The sequence below is a fragment of the Salmo trutta genome, chromosome 14 (assembly GCF_901001165.1).
Source record: "Salmo trutta chromosome 14, fSalTru1.1, whole genome shotgun sequence".
Lineage (NCBI taxonomy): Eukaryota > Metazoa > Chordata > Actinopteri > Salmoniformes > Salmonidae > Salmo > Salmo trutta.
In genome coordinates, this window is record NC_042970.1 from 48,669,272 (window position 1) to 48,696,406 (window position 27,135).

A 27,135-nucleotide genomic window follows, 5' to 3' on the forward strand; every position below is an offset into this window, starting at 1 on the left:
TTTTTTATGAACAAATAAGATTTTATATGTAAGATGGCTAATTAAAGGGCAAAATTATTGATTATTATATAATCATTTGTGCCCTGGTCCTATAAGAGCTCTTTGTCACTTCCCACGAGTCGGATTGTGACAAAAACTCACACTCATTCTTATGTTTAATAAATGTATTGTGTGTGTGGCAGGCTTACAATGATGCGCTGACCCTGGTGCTAGAGGGGGTACGCAGCTGGAGGTTGAATGTTTTAAGGGTTACGGGACTATAAAAAGTTTGTGAACCACTAAGAATGAGTGATTTGAAGTGGATTTAACAAGTGACATCAATAATGATCATAGATTTCACCTGAATTCCCCAGTCTATATCAAGGAAAAAGCAGGTGCCCTTAATGTTTTGTGCACTCAGTGTATCTGATAATATGACTTGACTATTCCCTGATGTCTATCCTTTCATCTCACCTCAAGTTTTATAGACACACACACACACACACACACACACACACACACACACACACACACACACACACACACACACACACATACACACACACACACACACACACACACACACACACACACACACACACACACACACACACACACACACACACACACACACAGACTCTGAATTGCAATTTTAGGGTACGGAAGGGAGCAAGGGAGGGGGTTATTTGTTTAAAGTAAATCACTGCAGGAAAGGGATGGAATTGGGGAGTGAAGGGTGTTTGTGTGTGTGTCTCAACCTGGTGTTTGTGTGTGCTCACCTAGCTGTGTGTGCACGTGTGTGCGCGCGCCCGTGTGTGCGCGCCCATCTGCGTGTCATCATCTATATCTGGCTACCAGTATCGCTGCATGCGTTTGTCTTTCTCTGTGTCTACATTACGTCTGATTCAGTGCTTGTGTTCATGTGTCTTCATGTGTGTTGATGTCTTGGATATTTCCATGTGTGTCTGTGTGTGAAATGACTGGCCCAGCTCTGCCTCATCCCTCGCCGGCATGACCGTGGGGGGGATTTGAGATTAATGTCAGCTGGTGTGGCCTCTTTGATCCTGCACAGCCTGACCAGACAAGCATCTTTCATATTGGGCGACAGCACCAGGAGGGATCGCCTCCTAGCCGATGAGTGAAACCAAAACAAGACACAGACAACTTTCCTACATGTGCACATTGACCAGATGCATATTGAGGCACATTCAGTGAGTTAGGAAGTGCAGTGTTGAGGAATGTTTCGGTACAGAAGTAGAATGAATGGAAAATGGTTCACTGCCAGAGGTTCTGAATCTTTATGGTGAATATGTACTGTGTCTTGAGCATTCCATGATGGCTTTTCAATATGCCCCCTGGTCCTTTTACCCATGCAGAAAGCTGACAGAAAGAGAAAGAGAAGGAAAACGGAGAGAGAGAGAGAGTGTGAACTTCAGATGTTTTAGAACCAGAGAGAAAACCTTTTACCTTTTAAAAAAGGGGGAAGGGAAGAAAAAGAGGTGGGAGTCGGAGTACAGTACCTGCTGGTTCTCTCGCTGGCGTCCTAATCCCCTCTGCCAAAACATCTGTCCATTTTAAGGCCCTCTCTCCCCGAGTGACACATCTGTACACACATCTGTGGAAAACCTACAAGCAGGCTCTTGCACTTCTCGGAACCAAAGATAGAGAGAGACAGCACCTGCATATTTCTACATTCCACATAAAGTATTTTCACCTATACTGATATAAATGTAAATGCAACAATTTCTAAGATTTTACTGAGTTAAAGTTCATATAAGGAAAACAGACAATTGAAATAAATTCATTAGGCCCTAATCTATGGATTTCACATGACTGGGAATACAAATATGCATCTGTTGGTATACCTTTAAAAAAACATAGGGGCGTAGATCAGAAAACCAGTAAGTATTTAGTGTGACCACCATTTGCCTCATGCAGTGCAACATCTCTTTCGCACTGAGTTGATTAGACTGTTGATTGTGGCCTGTGGAATGTTGTACCACTCCTCTTCAATGGCTGTGTGAAGTTGCTGGATATTGGTGGGAACTACAAAATGCTGTCATGCACGTTGATCCAGAGCATTCCAAACATGCTCAATCAATGACATGTCTGGTGAGTATGCAGGCTATGGAAGAACTGGGACATTTTCAGCATGCAGGAATTGATGAATGGGGACTCTGTTCACAACATTGACATCAGCAAACTGCTCGGCATCACAACGCCAAACACATGGTGTGTGGTTGTGAGGCCGGTTGGACGTACTGACAAATTCTCTAAAACGATGTTGGAAGCTGCTTTATGGTAGAGAAATTTAAATTGAATTATCTGGAAACAGCTCTGGTGGACATTACTGCAGTTAGCATGCCAATTACACGCTCCCTCAAAACATTTTAGAGGGGCTTTTTATTGTCCCCAGCACAAGGTGCACCTGTGTAATGATTATGCTGTTTAAATAGCTTCTTGATATGCCACATCTTTCAGGTGGATGGATTATCTTGGCAAATGAGAAATGCTCAATATCAGGGATGTAAACAAATGTGTGCACAACATTTTTGAGAAATAAGCTTTTTCTGAATATTGGAACATTTCTGGGATCTTTTATTTCAGCTCATGAAACATGGGACCAACACTTTACATGTTGTGTTTCTATTTTTGTTCAGTATACACTACCTTTCAAAAGTCTGGGGTCACTTAGAAAAGCACTTTTTTTGTCCATTAAAATAACATCTAATTGATAAAAAATACAGTGTAGACATTGTTAATGTTGTAAATGACTATTGTAGCTGGAAACGGCAGATTTTTTATGGAATATCTACATAGGGGTACAGAGGCCCATTATCAGCAACCATCACTCCTGTGTTCCAATGGCACGTTGTGTTAGCTAATCCAAGTTATTCATTTTAAAAGGCTAGTTGATCAGTAGAAAACTATTTTGCAATTATGTTAGCACAGCTGAAATCTGTTGTGCTGATTAAAAAGCAATACAACTGGCCTACTTTAGACTAGTTGAGTATCTGCAGCATAAGCATTTGTGGGTTCGATTACAGGCTCAAAATGGCCAGAAACAAAGACCTTTCTTCTGAAACGCATCAGTCTATTCTTGTTATGAGAAATGAAGGCAATTCCATGCGAGAAATTGCCAAGAAACTGAAGATCTCGTACAATGCCGTGCACTACTCCCTTCACAGAACAGCGCAAACTGGCACTAACCAGAATATATAAGAGGAGCGGGAGGCCCCTGTTCACAACTGAGCAAGAGGACAAGTACATTAGAGTGTCTAGTTTGAGAAACAGACGCCTCACAAGTCCTCAACTGGCAGCTTCATTAAATAGTACCCACAAAACACCAGTCTCAACGTCAACAGTGAAGAGGCGACTCCGGGATGCTGTTGCAAAGAGTTTCAAAGAAAAAGCCGTATCTCAGACTGGCCAATAAAAATAAATATTAAGATGGGTAAAATACCACAGACACCGGACAGAGGAACTCTGCCTGGAAGGCCAGCATCCCGGAGTCGCCTCTTCACTGTTGATGTTGAGACTGGTGTATTGTGGGTACTATTTAATGAAGCTGTCAGTTGAGGATGTGAGGTGTCTATTTCTCAAACTAGACACTAATGTATTTGTCCTCTTGCTCAGTTGTCCACCAGTTTGCACTGTTCTGTGAAGAAAGTAGTACACAGCGCTGTACAAGATCTTCAGTTTCTTGGCAATTTATTGCATGGAATAGCCTTCATTTCTCAGAACAAGAATAGACTGACACGTTTCAGAAGAAAGGCCTTTGTTTCTGGCCATTTTGAGCCTGTAATCGAACCCACAAATGCTTATGCTGCAGATACTCAACTAGTCTAAAGTAGGCCAGTTGTATTGCTTCTTAAATCAGCACAACAGTTTCAGCTGTGCTAACATATTTGCAAAATAGTTTTCTACTGATCAACTAGCCTTTTAAAATGATAAACTTGGATTAGCTAACACAACGTGTCATTGGAACACAGGAGTGATGGTTGCTGATAATGGGCCTCTGTACCCCTATGTAGATATTCCATAAGAAATCAGCCGTTTCCAGCTACAATAGTCATTTAGAACAATAAAAAATGTCTACACTTTATTTCTGATCAATTTGATGTTATTTTAATGGAGAAAAAATTAGGACATATCTAAGTGACCCCAAACTTTTGAACAGTAGTGCACATTCTTTTGATCTGTTTTTAATAAACACTATTATGCGATCTATCTATGCATTTTTCTCTCTCGCTCTTCATGACAATGTTTGCGGCATATAGTTGGGTCTTGAAGCCATATTGAACCAGATTGAGAAAGTGAACAGCTCAAATGCTCTCCATTCCACCAACTTAATCTGCATTCTTCCTGTGCGTTTGTCTGAGAGAAATAAACACTTTCTCACTTTTGTCTCCCGTTACAAATGAAAATGTTTAAGGAATGCTGTTTACCGGCTCTCGAAACCATCGACTTGAGGGAGAGAGAGCCGCCATATTCAATTTCACTTTATTCTAAGTCCTTCACTTTAATTCCTTGTAGCTTTTGGCTGCTAGAAATAAACACAATTATCTTTCTCTCTCGGTCTCCCGCTACGAAATTGTTCAAACAACCCCGCCACTCACACACTAGCTCTTGGGTTTCATTCACCATAACCCTGCATTCCATCAGTCTGCTGTGGAAGCAGCAAGCTACAGCTAGCCTAGCACTCTGCTAATGTCCTGCCGGTGCCCCGGGTCCTGTTCATTAGGAAACAAGTGGAATAAAACGGACTGAAACAAGGAGGGACTAGATGGACCTGGTCCAATAAGTTCAAAAATCAACATTCATTGTCAATGTCTGTTGCAAAAACATGACCCTGGATGAAGTGTTGAAACGCTGTAAGCCATTCCAAAAAGTCACCCTACAGTATTCCCTATACAGTGCATTCTTAAAATATTCAGACTCCTTGACCTTTCCCACACTTTGTTACGTTACAGCCATATTCTAAAATATATTAAATGAAACATCAATCTACACACATTACCCCATAGTGACGAAGCGAAAACAGGTTTTAAGTATTTTTTATCTTATTTACATAAGTATTTAGACCCTTTGCTATGAGACTCGAAATCCTGTTTCCATTGATCACCCTTGAGCTGTTTCTACAACTTGATTGGAGTCCACCTGTGGTAAATTCAATTGATTGTGCATGATATGGAAAGGCACACAGTTGACAGTGCATGTCAGAGCAAAAACCAAGCCTTAAGGTTGAAGGAATTGTCTGTACAGCTCCGAGACAGGATTGTGTCGAGGCACAGATCTGGGGAAGGGTACCAAAAAATGTCTGCAGCATTAAAGGTCCCCAAGAACACAATGGCCTCCATAATTCTTAAATGGAAGAAATTTGGAACCACCAAGAATCTCCCTAGAGTTGGCCACCCGACCAAACTGAGCAATTGGGGCACCATCCCTACTGTGAAGCATGGTGGTGGCAGCATCATGCTGTGGGGATTTTTTCAGCGCCAGGGATTGGGAGACTAGTCAGGATTGAGGGAAAGACGGACTAAACAAAGTACAGAGAGATCCTTGATGAAAACCTGCTCCAGAGCGCTCAGGACCTCAGACAGGGGCGAAGGTTCACCAATGACCATAAGCACACAGCCAAGACAACGCAGGAGTGGCTTCAGGACAAGTCTTTGAATGTCCTTGAGTGGCCCAGCCAGAGCCCAGACTTGAACACGATCAAACATCTCTGGAGAGACCTGAAAATAGCTGTGCAGCAGCGCTCCCCATCCAACCTGACAGAGCTTGAGTGGATCTGCAGAGTAGAATGGGAGAAACTCCCCAAATACTGGTGTGCCAAGCTTGTAGCGTCACACCCAAGAAGCCTCGAGGATGTAATCGTTGCCAGAGGTGCTTCAACAAAGTACTGAAAATGGTCTGAATACTTATGTAAAATGTGATATTTCAGTTTTTTTATTTTTTATTTACAAACATTTCTAAAAACCTGTTTTTGCTTTGTCATTAAAATATATTGTGTGTAGATTGATGAGGGAAAAAAACAATGTAATACATTTTAGAATAAGGCTGTAACGTAACAAAATGTGGAAAAAGTCAAAGGGTCTGAATACTTTCCAAATGGACTCTATAATGCACTACTTTTGTCCAGAGCCCTATGGGCCCTGGTCAAAAGTAGTGCACTATGTAGGGAATAGGGTGCCATTTGGGGTGCAGATATAGCCTGCAGCAGCCACTGGGTGTCTTTGGTGAAAGGAGTAAAGAGAAGAGACTCTAAAGGGGACTAAGCTATGAAGCTATACCCTACCCAAGCCCTAATGAATAAAATAGAGAGAAGGGGTCCACTAGAAGGAGGGGTTGGATTTTTCTGTTTTGTTCTCTCTGATGCTGGCTGTGTGGGGATAGAGTGTGTCTTGTAATTGTGTTGTGTGTGTGCCGACATTTGAATACTGATTTCACTTTAGATCTTAATACAGTATTCAAATGAATGTGTGAGGTGGCCCAGACACTCATTTAAATAATGTATTGAGATCTAAATTTAAATAAAGTTTTCAAGTGTGTATGTGTGAGCATGTGTGAATCCCACACTGGTCTGAAGCTGCTGCTGCCTCTGAAAAAAAGCCTGAAAAGCCTAGAGGGGATTTCCTTCTGAAAGGCAAAGCTTTTCTCCTCCCCCTTCTCCAGCAGTCTTTCCCTCTCTCACGCTCCCACTTGCTCCAAAAACACAGTGCTGCCAGAGAAGCTCAAGACTGGAGCCAGCGAAGCAACAGGAAGCAAGACACTTCATCGCTTGGAACTCAACTCACTCAAACTTGCAGAAAGTCACTAAGGGATGGGAACGTTCCTACTTACTCGCAGACCACTAACTGTCATGTGGACCTACCTTCATCAACGGCATTATCATGGCTAAGAAACATGAGAAGAAGACCTCGCTCTCACTAGAGTCAATTATCTGGACGGAATTATCAGGACAAAATGTGAAGAAACATTCTGCAGGATAGAAGAGATACTGTCAGAAAGATGGTAACTAATGATACTTTTTCTATTGAGCTGTCATGTGCTTTTGTCTCCGTTGTCTCATGTTACCTCTTCCAGGTCTGTGAGTTGCGGTGCTCCACTGACCTACTGAGTGAATAACCTACGGGTTTGTCTTTCTCAGTGGCTTCTTCTGTAACGCATAAATGGAGTGTATCGTGTATGAATTTTGTATTCAAAGCACACTGTCTGCAAACTGAGACACAGAGTACATTACGGATTGCATAGATGAATAGCAAAGCAAGATACTTAGACTTTTTTTAAATGGAATTTAAATCATGGTAGCTAGCAGTTCTACTGCAGCAAGTACTGCATTTTGATATAGCCTTGATTAAACACATTTATTTCAGATTAAAGTTAAGTCACTACAAGTATTGACCATTTTGCTCTCCTAAAAAAGTTACACATATTCAATATGTTGTCCCTAAAGCACAGTGTATGTTGTTAGGGACACCGTTTCATGCAGCGAACTGAACACAGCATCTCAAGCCCCTCAAGTGTCCCTCCACTAGAGAGAAAAGAAGCTGCAGCAAAGAGTCTTTGTTTTGTTTGCAATATGTAACTTTTTGGGCAATCCGACTAAATTCAAAAAGAAATGTCTGTCATTCTCATTGAAAGTATGTCTAAGAAGCGGTAGATCTGTTCTATGTGCGCTATTTCTATGCTTTCCGTTCTAAAGTTTTTCGGGTTTTTTAAAAACTTTTTTAACTTTTACTTTCGGTTTTGTACACCAGTTTCAAACATCTGAAAATACAATATTTTTGCATATGATAAAGATATTTTCACAGCGGTTTAGATTTTACAATGATTCTCTACACTATAGTTGTTTCTTTTGCCACATAAACTGAAATTAAGCAAACATTTATGGAGCGATTTCTGCATAGTACATCTTTAATCATCGTTATTGTGCCAATAATCATCTACAAGTTAGTAGCAGGCTGCATTTCACACACCAAGTAGGATAGTGGGAAGACAGGCAGCACTTAATAAAATATATGGCCCTAGCAAGCAAAAAGACAGTACTAGACAACAACAGATAAAGACACAAATTATACTTATCACTCCTGGAGAGATCAGGAGTCCTCTAGCTATAGAATGAAGCACTCTTCCCAAGTGTCTGATCACGCTGCTCACACTGCTCTGATCTGGGGAAGGGTACAAAAAAATGTCTACAGCATTGAAGGTCTCCAAGAACACAGTAGCCTCCATCATTCTTAAGTGGGAGAAATCTGGAACCACCAAGACAGAGCTGGCTGCCTGGCCAAATTGAGCAATCGGAGGAGAAGGGCCTTGGTCAGGGAGGTGACCAAAAACCCAATGATAACTCTGACAGAGCTCAAGAGTTCCTCTGTGAAGATGAGAGAACCTTCCAGAAGGACAACCATCTCTACGGTACTCCACCAATCAGGCCTTTATGGTAGAATGGCCAGATGGAAGCCACGTCTCAGTAAAAGGCAGACGACAGCCCACTTGGAGTTTGACAAAAGGCACCTAAAGACTCTTAGACCATTAGAAACAAGAATCTCTGGCATAATGAATCCAAGATTGAACTCTTCGGCCTGAATGCTGCCAAGTGTCACATCTGGAGGAAACCTGGCACCATCCCTACGGTGAAGCATGGTGGTGGCAACATCACGCTGTGGGGATGTTTTTCAGCAGTATGGACTGCGAGACTAGTCACGATCGAGGGAAAGATGAACTGAGCAAAGTACAAGAATCTCCCTAGAGTTGGCCACCCGACCAAACTGAGCAATTGGGGCACCATCCCTACTGTGAAGCATGGTGGTGGCAGCATCATGCTGTGGGGATTTTTTCAGCGCCAGGGATTGGGAGACTAGTCAGGATTGAGGGAAAGACGGACTAAACAAAGTACAGAGAGATCCTTGATGAAAACCTTCTCCAGAGCACTCAGGACCTCAGACTTGGGTGAAGGTTCACCTTCCAACAGGACAATGACTGTAAGCACACAGCCAAGACAACGCAGGAGTGGCTTAGGGGCAAATCTCTGAATGTCCTTGAGTGGCCCAGCCAGAGCCCGGACTTGAACCCGATCAAACATCTCTGGATAGACCTGAAAATAGTTGTGCAGCAATGCTCCCCATCCAACTTGACAGCGCTTGAGAGGATCTGCAGAGAATAATGGGAGAAACTCCCCAAATACTGGTGTGCCAAGCTTGTAGCGTCATACCCAAGAAGACTCCAGGCTGTAATTGCTGACAAAGATGCTTCAACCAAGTACTGAGTAAAGGGTATGAATGCTTATGTAAGTGTATTATTTACGTTTTTTATTCTTAATACATTTGCAAAAAAAAATCTATAACCCAATTTTTTTCTTTGTCATTATGGGGTAATGTGCGTAGAATGATGAGGGGAAAAAACTATTTAATGTAATGTAACAAAATGTGGAAAATGTCAAGGGGTCTGAATACTTTCCGAATGCACTGTATAAACTGGTTACCAACGTAATTAGAATAGTACAAATAAATATTTTGTCATACCCGTAGTATACGGTCTGATATAGCACGGCTTTCAGCCAATCAGCGTTCAGGGCTTGAACCATCCAGTTTATATTTAATGGGTTCTAACTTAAAATTCTTTGTTAGTTTACAATTGTGAAATGTATGCTCCCTGCATATAAAAACCACAAAGACTGGATCCTAATTTCTATGACTCACACGGTGGAAGAACATATTGCCTGTAGCCTACTGTACATGGTTTATTTTTGTACGGAAAATGGCTGTGAGGACTTTTTCTACAATATTCACAACATATTGACACAATTACAATCTTAATCAAATTAAAATCAAATGTATTAATTTACATAAAGAAATATGTATTTGATTGAACATAATAAACTAGCAGCAGATGAAACAGAAAGTGAATTCTCTCCTCCCTCTCTCCCTTGTTTTAGCTTGCCGTCTAGCTGGCTAGGTTTTGGATATTTACTAGCCCATACCAGTGACAAACTTAGCTATGTTATCGACATATGGCAGTACACAAACAGAATCTATCTCACTAATTTTACTAGCTAGAAAGAAGTAGCCACTAATTCATTCAGAAAAGGTGGAAGAGGATAGCTAGCTATAGCAAGCTAATGTTAGCAGCTGCCTCTTCAATAAGAAGCAACTGGTGATAGCATTGATCCTAGTAAACTTTACCTTTGAGTAAAATCCACAATCCACCCCTCCAAAGAAAGCATGGCTCTGGGGCTTCTCTGAAATGCCACTGCAATCACTCAGCAGGCTGTATAGAAAAGTCCTATAGTAAGTACACCAGCATCAGCAATTAGCTACCAACAGCTGGCAGACATGTTTACATTTGGTTAGTTTCATCAGTGTTATTTAGATGGAAGATGTGAGATAAATGCGCAATGGCTAACTAACATTAGCACAGAGGTAGCAAGCTAGCTCTTTGACTTTCACTTACACGGCTGACTTCCATGCTCATTGAAGCCCATGATAATGCTTGGTCTCTGCTGGTGCTGCTGGCTGTTTCAGATGCTTTAAAGCCATATTGGTGGTAAAGACAGCATCCACTTTGAGATACATCCACTTTGAGAACTTCTTGCTGAAGCACTCCTTCCATTGTTGATAGCCGTTCCACTGTTTATGGGCGTTGTAGGATTTTTTCCGAAGTTAGAGCTGATTTGGAGAAAACCTCAAAGCCAACTTTAAGAACATTATAATATTATAACGATTGATTTAAGAGTTTGTAATTTGGGATTGTTTTCTTGAGTTTCTCTAAATTACTATTATATGCGTTTCTGGCATTGATAAATAAATGCTACATTGCCTTTAAATGCATTGGGGTCATGCAGGGCCTATAGGTTGGCATGCTATCTCTCAGTATGCAGCTATTAATTAAGCCAGTGGTTCTTAAACTCTACTAAACTAACATATGGAATTGTTTTAAGATGGTCATACCAAGGATAATTTAGCTATTTAATTTTAGGACCCCTTTAGGTATAAAAAAAATAAATAATAATAATTTGATGAAACATTGATTTTGGTCTTACTGCTATTAGACCATAGAAATTCATTGAATAACAGATTCATACATGGAAAAACATCTTTCCATAGAGTGGTGGACACCACAGACGTTTTCATGAGAAGACCGACTTTCGGGATGTCTCATGGTCTGACAAACACAGGTGTAGCTAGACCACCTTCCACCACAGAGGCGGATGTGGTGGATTGAGACGTAGCCCATGCATGGGGATGTTTTTATTATGCCGATTAGATTTTTGCGGGGCACGGACATCGGCTCTAGTGGGTTAATAGGCTATATTTGGTTATTATGATATGTATTAAATAGCTGTGTAATATAATTAAACAGTGTAAGTCATTACTTTATTCTTTAGACTTGAATTGTATTAATTGCATACATTTTTGTTTCTAAGGTATGTCATTTTGAGAATATTTTTTTTACATCTCAAAATAAGACGTTGCACTTTTAAGACAATTGCGTTCCAAAAGAGATATCAACCTGGCTACAGGAAAAAGTGAATCTCTATTTTTGTAGCTTTCTTTATGCAGACTATCTGAAAGTAGCCAGCATATTGCTAGTATGGTCACTAATGAAGGTTTACTTTTGTAAATTACTTTCTCTTTAATAAATAATCTCAATAAGAAGATTGATGGGCACTTATTTTTGTCCAGGACAGATTTTGTGTGCTGTGTGAACGTAGCTATCAACTTCTGTACTGCTCAAGAAGTTGTGGTGTTTGAATGAACTGCCAATCGTATTGCTCAAATACGAATAGCACAACTTTTCTGCATGTAGTCATCAATGGTTTTCAAAGGCAGACTGCGACAGAGCAGGTAAATGTTGAAATGGAATGCAAAAATATGCTAAGAAGTTACTGGCACGGTCTGTGCTGCTGCTTTGAAACTGGGGCAAATGCTGTCTCGCCACACGTTTTCCGACGGCTCTGCGTAGTATGCAATTTTCGGTGACCACTTTTGGCTTGTGAACACTACTTTCAGAACTACTGGCTAAAAAGTATACAAAAGTACGAGAATCTCTTAAAAACTCTAAATTCTGTTACCAAATCTGTAACAGAATTTCTAAAAATCTGTAACGGAATTACTGCAGTTAGTAATTCATAGTCACAAACCACAGCTGGGCCACCTGCTACTGTCCTCCCTTCCACTAGCATACTGTTATGTTCAGCTCATAACTGTTTATTTTCTATTTCTGTCGTCTGGTGGTCAAAGCAAGTGTTTAAGTTTTAGTTTAGTTTATGTGTGCTTGTTTGGAAAATAAGCACACATAAAACTTGAAAAAGCCATACATGCACATGAATAAAATCATTGAGGATAACACAATAAAGTCGGGGACTTATTTCTGTTGTGGTCCTCTTGAAACATTATGGCTAGGGAAGATCAAACACGGTATGACAGCAAGATAATAAAACAAAAATGCAAAGAAGAAGAACATCTATCTCATCGTTGCAGTTACATCATAGGGGTCATTCATATTGGCACAGAAGACAAACAGTTTTTTACTTTATTTTTGAAACTGGCTAGAGAGGACGTCGTTTTTATGGGCAGAGGCAACTCATTTCACTCTGAGGCTCCAGTATACAAGAAAGTACCTTTCCCAGCATTACTCCTGAACCTGTATAAGCACACATTAGCAACACCTGATCTGGTGCTGTGATTGTGTGCATCCGTAACACAGGGAAAGTAATCAGATAGATATCTGGGCGCAGAACCTAGATACTAGATAGATATAGATACTCCTGTAAACCAAACCCAGTCTAATCTGGGACACCCTAGCCTCAACAGTTGAGTTCCTGAAAGCAGCTCCTGCCTATGTGAGTATGTGGACTCACCTTCAATACTACCCTGGGCTATCTGGAGCTTTCTAGACAAAAATGTAGTCCTGAAATTAACCTTCCCTAGCACTTTAGTGGCCATGCTCACACCTCCCAAGCTTCCGTTATGGATGCATTCCAGGTAGCTAACAGAGGTTTTAGTAGTCAGCACCTCACCCCCTAACTCCACTGTGATATCAGAGGACCTACTCAATTTAAGTCTGGATCAAAAAATAATTGCCTCAGTTTTACCACAGTGCAGAGATAGCTTATTATCTCCAAGCCATTTACTAATGTTAGTAAGCTCTGTGCTCAGTATGCTCTCCAACAGAGTTTTACTTTTGTGAGACACCAAAAGTGTGGAGTCATCCGCATAAAGGAACAGATGACAAGAACAGCATCTTTCATATTGTTAATATACAGTAAAAACAGTAGAGGCCCAAGCACGCTCCCCTGCGGAACGCCACAACTCATTAACCTCTACTACTTGCTCCCTACCTAATAAATAGGACTTTACCCAGCCTAGAGGGATATTGCTTAACCCCAGCGCCTTCAGTTTGGAGATTAGGAGACAGTGCTTAACTGTATCAAAGGCCTTTTGTAGGTCAAGTAGTACCATTCCACAGAGATTTCCTTCATCAATCTGTTTACTGATAAAGTCAGTCAAGTGAAGTAGACATGAATCAGTGAAGTATGTTTTTCCAAAACCCGACTGAAAATCATACATTAGACTTTGTTTGTTGACATATTCATAAATGCTTGAATAGATTCTAGAATCTCATGATTAAACCAAGGGCAAGACAGTCTTGACAACCCTCCCTTTCTCTCTCCCTCCCTCCAGTTAATGTCACCTCTCTCAGCTCTTACTGACACTTTGACATGAACCACCTCTCTTTCCATTTACTGAAACCAGCATCCTTACCCACTGAGCACCAACACCGGACATCTGTGGACGTTGAACAGTAGTTGAAATTTGGTCAATCTACCCTTGCTTTGATTTCAAGGTCCACAGGCATCATTTTTTGGTACGGTCCAGACTGGCTTTAATTTCAATGTCCACAGACTTTTATTTTTAGTGTGGTCCAGACCATCCTTGATTTGGCACAAACATAGACGTCCATGATTGGTTTAGATTTAGTCCAGTCTATGTTTCACAACTTTGGACAGCACAGTACAGTACAGTAGAGCACAGTAGAGTACATACGAGTACAGTACAGTCCTGTAGAATATAGTTCAGTAATGTACAGTAGAGCACACTAGTATAATGTACTGTACTGAAGTATACTTTACTCTACTCTACTGTGCTGTACTGTACTCTACTAATCTCTATTGTGCTGTACTTTATTGTCCAAACTTGTGAAACATGGACGTCTATGGTTGGTTCAGCTTTGGTAGGGTCCGGACCAACGAAATTTGATATTTGTTGGGGGCGGTGTGTAGAATAATAACCACATATGCAAAGGAGGATATTGCATTTTTCTAGCTTTGTGTCCCTATTCAGGCTATATCGGCATTAAGAGAATGATATTCATATTCATAATTATGCATTTCTGTATATTACAGATCAGGGACCCATGATTAAATTCCGTTACTGTAATTCTGTTACCGGATGTCAATCCACTTCACTTACTGTAGTTCAATAACCCATTTGTTTTTTGAAGTCAAGGCGTCATGTCATAGCTGACACTGGTCACATAAACATATATTTTTTAACCGAAATTCTGTTACCAAACTTTGCATCTGCATAGTTCTTTGAGTAAATATATTTTTTTTAAATGTCAGTATAAGTTGTTAAGATTGGTCCTTGTGCATAGAGTTGAATGGTTAAACTTTGAAATCAATGGTTTTTGTTTGACATACATTTTTAAGTCAAAAATCTGAGTCTCAGCAAAATGCTATTATTGTGGAATTGCTCGTACCAAACATTTAGGAACTCTTTCTTCTGCATGTGCATTAAGTTCTCTTTAGATGACAACACAATATTTGATTTACTGAGCCAACCCTATTGGAGATGCAGTATGTGAGAACTACTTTATCCATGAAGGATGTTTCACAATATCATGGCACATTACCACAACAGGACACTCATACAGTACGTACTAGTAGACCGTTATTGTAAATAAGAATTTGTTCTTAACTGACTTGCCTAGTTAAATAAAGGCTAAATAAAATAAAATATATTTTTTAAATACTGTAAATTCCATTATGAATGTAGTCAATGAAAGTTTCCAAGATTCTCTACATAATGGCAAATGTGGCAATGATCCACATTTACAAATGCTACATTTCAGTGCAGTAACACGTGATAGGCTACATACAGTAGATCACATAATAGATGTACAGAAACAGACACACACTGTGTGTGTGTGTGTGTGTGTGTGTGTGTGTGTGTGTGTGTGTGTGTGTGTGTGTGTGTGTGTGTGTGTGTGTGTGTGTGTGTGTGTTTCTGGATGCTGATTGGTCAGCAGACGTTTGAAGTGGTCATGGCATGTAAACAGCCACGCCTGAGCCATCTAGGCCTACATCTCCCACCCCAGCCATTTGACAACTCATCGCATCTCAACAATGACGCTGTTTGTGTTCACTTTGGCAGCCAAGAGTTCAGACTACTTCAGTTCAGACCACAGGATGCATTCTATGTGTTGGCAGGGCTATGTGAAAACGTTACTAGCTGTGAAATCCTTCCCCCGTCCTGGTTTCCTCAAATGCTCTCAAAGCACACTTAAGAGGTCTGAGGGAGAAAGGGAGCTTGGATCCTCTCTTCCAATGAGCTTTCAGAGGAGTTGAGGAAACGAGTACGGAGGAAGCAAGAACTTGACAGCTAGTTTTCCGATTCAGTCGAATAATCCCATCTCAGCAGCTACAGATAAAAGTGTACAGGATGGGCATTTAGTGTAAAGTGTGTTATTGTAAAATGTGACTTTTAGTTGTCTTTCTGTTTAGCCCATTCAGATAACTGACATAGGGTAGGGCAGAGTACAGGTTAATGTAGTGGATGGCTAAGTAAGTGAGCATCACTTAAGCCTTCCTGAAAATTGAAGAACCGTTGCCCCAGACCCAGAAATACCTTGGCCGGGGTTGAAATCTCGATAGACCATGTTATACCATGTTATATTCCAGATGTATAAACTGTATTCTACTGTATTTTGGTCAATGCCACTGCGACATTGCTCATCCTAATATTTACAGAATATATTTCTTCATTCCATTCTTTTACTTTTAGATTTATGTGTATGGTTGTGACTTGTTAGATACTAATGCACTGTTGGAGCTAGGAACACAAGCATTTTGCTACACCCGTAATAACATCTGCTAAATATGTGTATGTGACCAATAACATTTGATTTGATTTGATTAATACTACACCACTGGTGCAGTGTATTAAGGGAAAGGGGGTTACCTAGTCAGTTGTACAACTGAATGCATTCAACTGAAATGTGTCTTCTGCATTTAACCCATGGCCTCTGAATTGGGTTTACTGTCTCTAGTTCAATGTGGGTCAGGCCAGAGGAAGTCGAGACCGTTGTGATCTAAATTTACTGGCATCTATTCAGAGAAAGTATTAATATGTGGCAATAACTTTTCTAAGAGTGAGTTTCTCGTGTGAAGTCCTTCCAGGGACAGAGTGAGAGTGTAACGAAGTGATTTCCTGCCTAGACTGAGCATCAAAGGTGTTTATAGCAGTCTGTCTTTTCAGGAAGAGAATGATTGTAGGTCATTGTTGTCTTCTAAGCATACTGTGGTTTTTGCAATGGTGGGTCTTCTCCTTACTTTAAGTTAAAGTGATAGTTCACCCAAATTAGAATTTGACCTCAACTTATGAATATGTAGGAAGTCATAAACAGACCAAAAAAAAATTCAGGAGGAGACTCCATGCAACTTAGTGGTATACTTTATAAGGCCAGGACGATGCCAGTATTGCGATACTCATTAGTATCGTGGCAAGGAAACAAAACACAAAGCTGATTTAACTTCTTTAAGAAAACAGCCTAATGTTGGAAACATACATCATTATGTTGTCATCCAGAGTCACATTTATTTATTTTCCAAGCTACAGCAGACAATATTTTACATCTAGGTTTTTAAAGGACCAGAGTTGGGTCTGCTTCGTGTTTACATTTTTGCCATAGAAAAAATATTGTGATACTACTATTGTCCCGCCCCTAATACTTTCAGAGATGGTCGAAGTATCGGTGTCTATCCCAGTTATCAAATCAAATACATTTTTATTTGTCACATGCGCCGAATATAACCGGTGTAGACCTTACCGTGAAATGATTACTTACCTTAACCAACAGTGCAGTGTTAAGAAAAATATGAGCTAAGAAAATATTTACTAAATAAACTAAGTTAAAAAAAATGTATGATAAACGATATTGAGTCAATGTGCGGGGGTACAGATTAGTCAAGGTTATTGAGGTAATATGTACATGTAGGTAGGGGTAAAGAGACTATGCATAGATAATAAACAGTGAGTAGCAGGAGCGTACAAAAAAGTGGGAGGGGGTCAATGAAAATAGTCCGGGTAGCCATTTGATTAGCTGTTCAGCAGTCTTATAGTTTGGTGGTAGAAGCTGTTAAGAAGCCTTTTGGACTTAGACTTGGCACTCCAATACCGCTTGACGTGTGGTAGCAGAGAGAACAGTCCATGACTAGGGTGGCTGGAGTCTTTGGTCATTTTTAGGGCCTTCCTCTGACACCGCCTGGTATAGAGGTCCAGGATGGCAGGAAGCTTGGCCCCAGTGATGCACAGGCCCATTCGCACTACCCTCTGTATCTCCTTGCGGTCGGAGGCCGAGCAGTTGCCATAACAGGTGCTGATGCAACCAGTCACGATGCTCTCGATGGTGCAGCTGTAGAACTTTTTGAGGATCTGAGGACCCATGCCAAATCTTTTCAGTCTTCTGAGTAGGCATTGTCGTGCACTCTTCATGACTCTCTAAGTGTGTTTGGATCTTGATAGTTTGTTGGTGATGAGGACACCAAGGAAATTGAAGCTCTCAACCTGGTCCACTACAGCCCCATCGATGAGAATGAGGGTGTGCCTGGTCCTCTTTTTCCTGTAGTTCACGATCTTATTTGTCTTGATCAAGTTGAAGGAGAGGTTGTTGATATAGTATATTAGGCTCCAAGAAGGTCAAAATCAAATTTTATTTGTCAGATGTTCCGAATACCAAAGGTGTAGACCTTACTGTGAAATGCTTACTTACTACAAGCCCTTAACCAACAATGCAGTTCAAGAAATAGAGTTAAGAAAATATTTACTAAATAAACTAAAGTAATTTCTTAAATAAAAATAAACACAATAAAATAACAATAAGGAGGCTATATATATATATATATATATATATATATATATATATATATATACACTTTTTTTATTTTTATATTTCTCCTTTATTTAACCTGCGACCTGGCCAAGATAAAGCAAAGCAGTGCGGCAAAAACAAAAACACAGAGTTACACATAAACAAACGTACAGCCAATAACACAGTATAAAAATATGTACAGTGTGTGCAAATGTAGAAGAGTAGGGAGGTAAGGCAATAAATATGCCATAGAGGCAAAATAATTACAATTTAGCATTAACACTGGAGTGATAGATGTGCAGATGATGTGCAGTAGAGATACTGGGGTGCAAAAGGGCAAGAGGATAAATAACAATATGGGGATGAGGTAGTTGGGTGTGCTATTTACAGATTGGCTGTGTACAGGTACAGTGATCGGTAAGCTGCTCTGGCAGCTGATGCTTAAAGTTAGAGAGGGAGATATACATGTAAGACTCCAGCTTCAGTGATTTTTGCAATTCGTTCCAGTCATTGGCAGCAGAGAACTGGAAGGAAAGGCGGCCAAAGTAAGTGTTGGCTTTGGGGATGACCAGTGAAATATACCTGCTGGGGTGCATGCTACAGGTGGGTGTTGCTATAGTGACCAATGAGCTAAGAGAAGGTAGGGCTTTACCTTGCAAAGATATACACAGGGTACCAGTACAGAGTCAATGTGCGGCGGTACAGGTTAGTCGAGGTAATTTGTACATGTAGGTAGGAGTAAAGTGACTGTGCGTAGTTAATAAATAGGGAGTAGCGGCATTTAAAAAAAGGGGGGGGGTCAATGCAAATAGTTCAGGTAATCATGTTCAGCAGTCTTATATCTTGGGGATCTGAGGACCCATGCCAAATATTTTCAGTCTCCAGAGGGGGAAAAGGTGTTGTCGTATCCTCTTCACGACTGTCTTGGTGTGTTTGGACCATGATAGTTTGTTGGTGATGTGGACACCAAGGAACTTGAAACTCTGAACCTGCTCCACTACATCAGTCATAAGTTAGCATGGTGTTATGGATCCCTATGTATCTTGTGCTCCATGTCTTGTGATACTCCAGCTGTTGGAGCAACTCCACAGCTCGCCCACTGTTAGGAACTTTTGCTCTAGGAACTTTTTGGCCTCAGAGAGAACTTGGCATGAGCAGAGAGTGACAAAAAACACAGCAACTGTCAGTGCCATTCAAATCAAATAAAATGTATTTATAAAGCCCTTTTTACATCAGCAGATGTCACAAAGTACTTAGACATTCGCTCACATAAACACACACACACACTACACCCCAGAGTCTTCACAACAGCATTTACACACGGCAAATCATTCACCGTGATATCTGGAGTGCCTAGGGTAAATGGGATGCCTTTCGGCCTAAGACCACCCCTATTGACGCTGCGTCCACTGCATTGGCCTACTTAACCTGGTGAACGGTACTCAGGGAGCCCAATACTACAACTCCCCAAAAACAAACAAGTACTTTTCCTGATGTTTTTCCCGAAAAGCAAGCTCTGGGAATACTCGGAAGATGAGGAAATGTTATTGTTTTGTCATGCTAAGTGGGTCATCAGAGTTCAGCTGTAAGAAAAGTGCCATATAAAAAAGTTAAACATCTTAAAAGCTGCCAACTGTTGCTCTCACACTAGGGGCTTTTTCTTTGGGCCAGATTGCCAGATTTGAGGGTGAGGGTTGAGTGTTTGCATGCCAAACCTGTGGTGAGCCCAGTGCAAATCCTGCCCCACTTCCTGGCAACCCTGTGTCCCATTTGACCCAGTTCCACAGGTGTGCATCTATGTCGGGCATTGGTAATGGTGTTGAGATGTAAGGAGCTCACTTGGAAAGTTTTTTTTATCCTTCCTTTCTTCCAAGCAAACAAAACAGACATAATTGAATAGATGAAAGCCAGGTTGAACTTTATATTACTTTCACCTACTGTACCATAGCATGACACTAAATTCAAGGACAGGAGAAAGGAAGGATGCAATTTCCACTATTCAGGATTCTGCATTTAAATCATAACCACTGCTGCTTTTGGCTAAAATATGACAGGGAATGCTCACCCAGAGGTGGCACTCCTTGCGGCAGGAAATCAAATCCATTTTACATCATTTCTACCAGCATGTCACCTGTGCAACTGGAGGCGAAAAAACTCTAGATCACCTTTATTCCACAAACAGAGACACATAATACAAAGCTCTCCCTCACCCTCAATTTGTCAAATCTGACAATAACTATACCCTCCTGATTCCTGCTTACAAGCAAAAACTCAAACAGGAAGTACCAGTGATGCACTCAATACGGAAGTGGTCCGATGAAGCAGATGCTAACTACAGGACTGTTTTGCTAGCACAGACTGGAATACGTTCCTGGATTCAGTGACCATACAGTGACCATACGTATATATCCCAACCAGAAGCCATGGATTATAGGCAACATCCACACTGAGCTAAAGAGCTGCCGCTTTCAAGGAGCGGACACTAATGATTATAAAAAATCATGCTACGCCCTCCGACAAATCATTAAACATGTAAAGCATCAATACAGGACCAAGATCGAATCCTACTACACCGGCTCTGACGCTCGTAGGATTGAAAACTATCACGGATTACAATGAGAAACCCAACTGTGAGCAGTCCAGTGACGCGAGCCTACCAGATGAGCTACATACCTTCTATCTTCACTTCGAGGCTAGCAACACGGAACCATGCATGAGAGCTCCAGCTGTTCCGAACGACTGTGTGATCACAGATGGCTCACATCAACACCATCATCCCAGACACCCTGGACCCACTCTAATTTGCCTACCGCCCCAACAGAGCCACAGATGATGCAATCTTTATTGCACTCCACACTGCCCTTTCCCATTGGGACAAAAGGAACACCTACATGAGAATGCTTTTCATTGACTACAACTCACCGTACAAGACTATATTGCACTCCAAGCTCATCACTAAGCTAAGGAACCTGTGCTGAGGAGTATTTCTGTCTGTAATAAAGCCCTTCTGTAGGGAAAAACTAATAGGTGGGCCTGGCTCACAAATCGGTGGGCCTCCCAGGCTGGGCCAATTGTGCGCCACCCTATGGGACTCCCAATCACAGCCGGATGTGATACAGCCTAATTGACTGAATTACTTATTTGAACTGTAACTCAGTAAAATTGTTGAAATTGTTGAATGTTGGATTTATATTTTTGTTCAGTTGTTAACCAGTAGCTACCCGGACTATCGGCATTGAACTCTTTGTTACTGCTGTTACTGTTTATTATCTATCATGTTGCGTAGTCACTTTATCCCTACCTGTATGTAAATATCTACCTCAATTCCCTCGTACCCCTGCACATCAACTCAGTACTGGTACCCCATGTACAGTTGAAGTCGGAAGTTTACATAAACCTTAGCCAAATACATTTAAACTCAGTTTTTCACAATTCCGGACATTTAATCCTAGTAAAAATTCCCTGTCTTAGGTCAGTTAGGATCACCACTTTATTTTAAGAATGTGAAATGTCAGAATAATAGTAGAGAGAATGATTTATTTCAGCTTTCCTTTCTTTCATCACATTCCCAGTGGGTCAGAAGTTTACATCCACTCAATTAGTATTTGGTAGCATTGCCTTTAAATTGTTTAACTTGGGTCAAACTTTTCGGGTAGCCTTCCACAAGCTTCCCAAAATAAGTTGGGTGAATTTTGCCCATTCCTCCAGACAGCTGGTGTAACTGAGTCAGGTAACTGTAGGCCTCCTTGCTCGCACACGGTTTTTCAGTTCTGCCCACAAATGTTCTATAGGATGAGGTCAGGGCTATGTGATGGCCACTCCAATACCTTGACTTTGTTGTCCTTAAGCCATTTTGCCACAACTTTGGAAGTATGCTTGGGGTCATTGTCCATTTGGAAGACCCATTTGCGACCAAGCTTTAACTTCCTGACTGATGTCTTGAGATGTTGCTTGAATATATCCACATAATTTTCCTGCCTGATGATGCCATCTATTTTGTGAAGTGCACCAGTCCCTCCTGCGTCAAAGCACTCCCACAACATGATACTGCCATCCCCGTGCTTCACGGTTGGGATGGTGTTCTTCGGCTTGCAAGCCTCCCCCTTTTTCATCCACCGGTACACCTACAATTGACTCAAATTATGTCAATTAGCCTATCAGAAGCTTCCAAAGCCATGACATCATTTTCGGGAATTTTCCAAGCTGTTTAAAAGCACAGTCAACTTAGTGTATGTACATTTCTGACCCACTGGAGTTGTGATACAGTGAATTCTAAGTGAAATAATCTGTCTGTAAACAATTGTTGGAAAAATTACTTGTGTCATGCACAAAGTAGTTGTCCTAACCGACTTGCCAAAACTATAGTTTGTTAACAAAATTTGTGGAGTGGTTGAAAAATGAGTTTTAATGACTCCAACCTAAGTGTATGTAAACTTACGACTTCAACTGTATATAGTCAAGTTATCGTTACCCATTGTGTATTTATTCCTCGTGCTATTATTTTTCTATTATTTGGAAAGGGCTAGTAAGTAAGCATTTCACTGTTAGTCACCACTGCTGTTTACGAACCATGTATCAAATAAAATATGATTTGATTAAATTGTCATACAAAGCAATCATCATGGTTTATGGTGCCATTTAATTACTCTAAGCCTATGGTCCTCAGAGCCATGGCACAATACTCACATATTTTCTGCATGACTAATGTTTACAGTACAGTAAAAGCCTAGATATTTTTCATCTGTAACTCAAGATTCAAATAATTTGTTTTTGAGTTGGAATCCCAGCACACCCACAGGGACCTCTTTTTAATGCTGGCCATTCTGAGGACAAGGACAAAAAAGACATCAGACACCCAATACATTGTTTATGTGGCCTCTTAATTTCCCTAACACAGCCTGAGAGTCTTACAGGCCTGGTAAAACAAGTATTATATAGGCCCTGCCAAATCCACTTGTAGGCACCACACAAGACTTCGCAAAAGCAAGCTAGATAGATAGATAGATGAATGGGTGGAAACATGCAGGGGGCCTTGTCTTGTTGGGGCACTTTTTTATTAGGCGGTTGTGTGCCCCTTTGCCAAAGCCCTGAGCCGAGGTTTTACAAGAGGGTCTCAGACAAAGACATTACTGTCCCACCAACCAACAGGAGTAACCCTCTCCTGAAGAAAGGAGGAGGGGATGAGATGCTGAAAACAGGGAAAGGGGTTGTTGCACGTCGGAAGCTGGAAATACAGGCCTTCTTACACCTTAATGCATTCTGTTTTTGCTTTGTTTATTTATAAATGTACTGCACATTTATTATACATGTCTTCACTAAAACAAGTATCTTGCCCTATATAGAGCCCATTTATATTGTGTGGTGGTTGAAAGTAGCTCTACTTGCTGACACATGATGCATGAGGTATACGGTACAAGTTACACTATCAATCAATCAATCAACCAATCAATCAAATGTATTTATAAAGCCTTTTTTACATCGGCAGTTGTCACAAAGTGCTTATACAGAAACACAGCCTAAAACCCTAAAAAGCAAGCAATGCATATATAGAAGCACGGTGGCTAGGAAAAACTCCCTAGAAAGGCAGGAACTTAGGAAGAATTGTTTTATTTAACCTTGATTTAACTAGTCAAGGCAGTTAAGAACAAATGTTTATTTACAATGACGGCCTACACCGGCCAAACCCGGACGACACTGGGCCAATTGTGTGCCGCCCTATGGGACTCCCAATCACAGCCTGGAATCGAACGAGAGTGTCTGTAGCGACGCCTCTAGCACTGAGATCGAGTGCCTTAGACTGCTGCGCCACTCGGGAGCCCAAGAAACCTAAAGAGGAACCAGGCTCTGCAAAACCGGACAGGAAGATCACGTCAGTGACTCAACCCACTCAAGTCAAGTACAGCGAATGCACACAAAAAGCTTATTTGTCTCAAATTTTGTGAACACATTTGTTTACATCCCTGTTAGTGAGCATTTCCCATTGGCCAAGACAATCCAGCCACCTGACAGATGTGGCATATCAAGAAGCTTATTAAACAGCATGATCATTACACAGGTGCACCTTGTGCTGGGGACAATAAAAGGCCACTCTAAAATGTGCAGTTTTGTCACACTACATAACATCACAGATGTCTCAAGTTTTGAGGGAGCGCATGCAATTGGCATGCTCACAGCAGGAATGTCCACCAGAGATGTTGACAGAGAATTTAATGTTAATTCTCTACCATAAGCCACCTCCAACATTGTTTTAGAGAATTTGGCAGTCTGTCCAACTGGCCTCACAACAACAGTCCACGTGTAACCACACCAGTCCAGAACCTGCACAATTAGCTTCTTCATCTGCGGGATCATCTGAGACCACCCACACAGACAGCTGATGAAACTGAAGAGACATTCTGTCTGTAATAAAGCCCTTTTGTGGGGAAAAATCATTCTGATTGACTGGGCATGGCTCCCCCGTGCGTGGGCCTATGCCCTCCCAGGCCCACCCATGGCTGCACCCCTGCCCAGTCATGTGAAATCCATAGATTTGGCCCTAATGACTGATTTCCTTATATGAACTGTTGCATGTTGCTTTTATATATTTTTTCCGTATATTTTACAATTCCCGTAAAACAATGTTGAACCTTGAATATTTATTATCAAAAAATGTGTTAACTTGCATATGTTGTAGCATAGACCCTATTTTACATAATCGAAGGTTTTTGTGATGTGCCCACCATCGGTTGAGACACAACATGCTCTTGAATATAAGGTGTGAATGGGACCAAATCGCTATAAGCCAGAAATAATTTTAGATAGAGAGAAAGCATTGAAATACAATGCAATGGCATCAATACTAATGGAAACAAAGCAACAAAAAATGTATCCTCACTTCCCCTTACACTAAAGTATGGGGTTATTTTGGGCAGTAGGGTTTGCATTCTGGTTTCCTATTTTAGGTGATTTGCTATTGTTACCGAGTTGCTCATACCATCACATTCCATTTAATCATAACTAATTAGATATTAGATTTTAGAGTGCAGGTAGCATAGCAGTTAAGAGCGTTAGGCCAGTAACCGACAGGTCGCTGGTTTGAATCCCTGAGGCACCTATGTAAAAAAAAATCAGTCAATGTACCCTTGAGCAAGGCACTTAACCCTAATTGCTCAAGTATGTCGCTCTGGATAAGAGTGTCTGCTAAATGACGAAAATGTAAAGCTGCTCAAAGCCTGGTCCAAAGCTGGTCTAATTTAATGCTTAGCGTGTGGTCGGAGGCCAAAAAGGCTGCTATCAGAGCCCCATCAGAGAGATGGTTCCTTTATGCAAATACCTGACCCATCTGCCAACAAACACAACGTTTTTTCCCTGGGAAGAAGTCATGCTGAACTGCGCCTGGCCATGGCCTGTTTAGCATGTGGCGCTGGCAGTTTGTCAAAGGTAATAGGATACAAAATAACTCATAACACCACCTCATCCTCACTCCACTTGGCTTAGGGGCAGTCTGAACTAGGTCCAGCTGCGGAGCTACACTATCTATACACAAAAGTATGTGGACACCCGTTCAAATTGGTGGATTCTGCTATTTCAGCCACACCTGTTGCTACCAGGTGTATAAAATTGAGCACACTGCCATGCAATCCCCATAGACAAACATTGGCAGTAGAATGATCTTACTGAAGAGTTCAGTGACTTTCAACGTGGCATGCCACCTTTCCAACAAGTCAGTTCATCAAATGTCTGCCCTACCAGAGCTGCCCCGGTCAACTGTAAGTGCTGTTATTGTGAAGTGGAAACGTCTAGGAGCAACAGCAGCACAATGCGCAGTGGTAGGCCACACAAGCTCACAGAACGGGACCGCCGAGTACTGAAGCGCATAGTGCGTAAAAATCGTATGTCCGTCAATGACGGCCTAGGAACAGTGGGTTAACTGCCTTGTTCAGGGGCAGAACAACAGGTTTTTACCTTGTCAGCTTGGGGATTCGATCTTGCAACCTTTCAGTTACTAGACCAACGCTCTAACCACTAGGCTACCTGCCGCCCCCCAAAGTGTTGATCCCATGTTTCACGAGCGTGCAATTGGCATGCTGACTGCAGGTATGTCTACCAGAGCTTTTGGCATTAAGTCCAACCGGCTTCACAACCGCAGACCACGTGTATGGCGTCGTAGGGGCGAGTGGTTTGCTGATGTCAACGTTGTGAACGGAGCGTCCCATGGTGACGGTGGGGTTATGGTATGGGCAGGCATAAACTACGGACAAGAAACACAATTGCATTTTATCGATGGCAATTTGAACGCACAGAGATACCATGACGAGATCCTGAGGCCCATTGTCGTGCCATTCATCAGCCACCATCACCTCATGTTTCAGCATGATAATGCATGGCCCCATGCCGCAAGGATTTGTACACAATTCCTGGAAGCTGAAAATGTCCCAGTTCTTCCATGGTCTGCATACTCACCAGGCATGTTACCCATTGAGCATGTTTGGGATGCTCTGGATCAACGTGTACGACAGCGTGTTCCAGTTCCCACCAATATCCAGCAACTTCGCACAGCCATTGAAGAAGAGTGGGACACCATTCCACAGGCCACAATCAACAGTCTGATCAAATCTATGCGAAGGAGATGTGTTGCGCTGCATGAGGCAAATGGTGGTCACACTAGATACTGACTGGTTTTCTGATCCACGCTCCAACCTTTTTTTTAAGGTATCTGTGACCAACAGATGCATATATGTATTCCCAGTCATGTGAAATCCATTGATTAGAACCTAATGAATTTTTTCCAATTGACGGATTTCTTTATATGAACTGTGACTCAGTAAAATCTTTGAAATTGTTGCATGTTGCGTTTATATTTTGTTCAGTGTAGTATGAAAAAGGGAAAAACACAATGGTGTGTCCCCACCCCTGTTTCGATAAAAAGCTGAGGGATGGGTCTGGATAAATGTTACCACTCTCACATTCATAGACAAAGCTATGGATGCAAAGTCTGATCATCCATGATATCAAAATTAT

General features: G+C 41.3%; 1 protein-coding gene and 1 long non-coding RNA gene across 3 annotated transcripts in view; one reads left to right on the forward strand and one right to left on the reverse strand.

Moving 5' to 3' along the window:
* Positions 1-1,252: 1,252 nt before the first annotated feature.
* The window catches only part of LOC115208300 (uncharacterized), a 29,338-nt gene continuing 3,455 nt past the window's right edge, over positions 1,253-27,135 (reverse strand). For both annotated transcript variants that reach the window (XR_003881138.1, XR_003881139.1), the window contains exon 3: positions 1,253-1,624. This is a non-coding gene — a long non-coding RNA (uncharacterized LOC115208300). The remainder of the gene's footprint in view (positions 1,625-27,135) is intronic.
* The window catches only part of LOC115208299 (uncharacterized protein KIAA1755 homolog), a 59,556-nt gene continuing 38,569 nt past the window's right edge, over positions 6,149-27,135 (forward strand). The window contains exon 1 of the mRNA XM_029776241.1: positions 6,149-6,996. Within this exon, the coding sequence (XP_029632101.1) occupies positions 6,994-6,996 (3 nt within the window). The 5' untranslated portion in view covers positions 6,149-6,993. The remainder of the gene's footprint in view (positions 6,997-27,135) is intronic.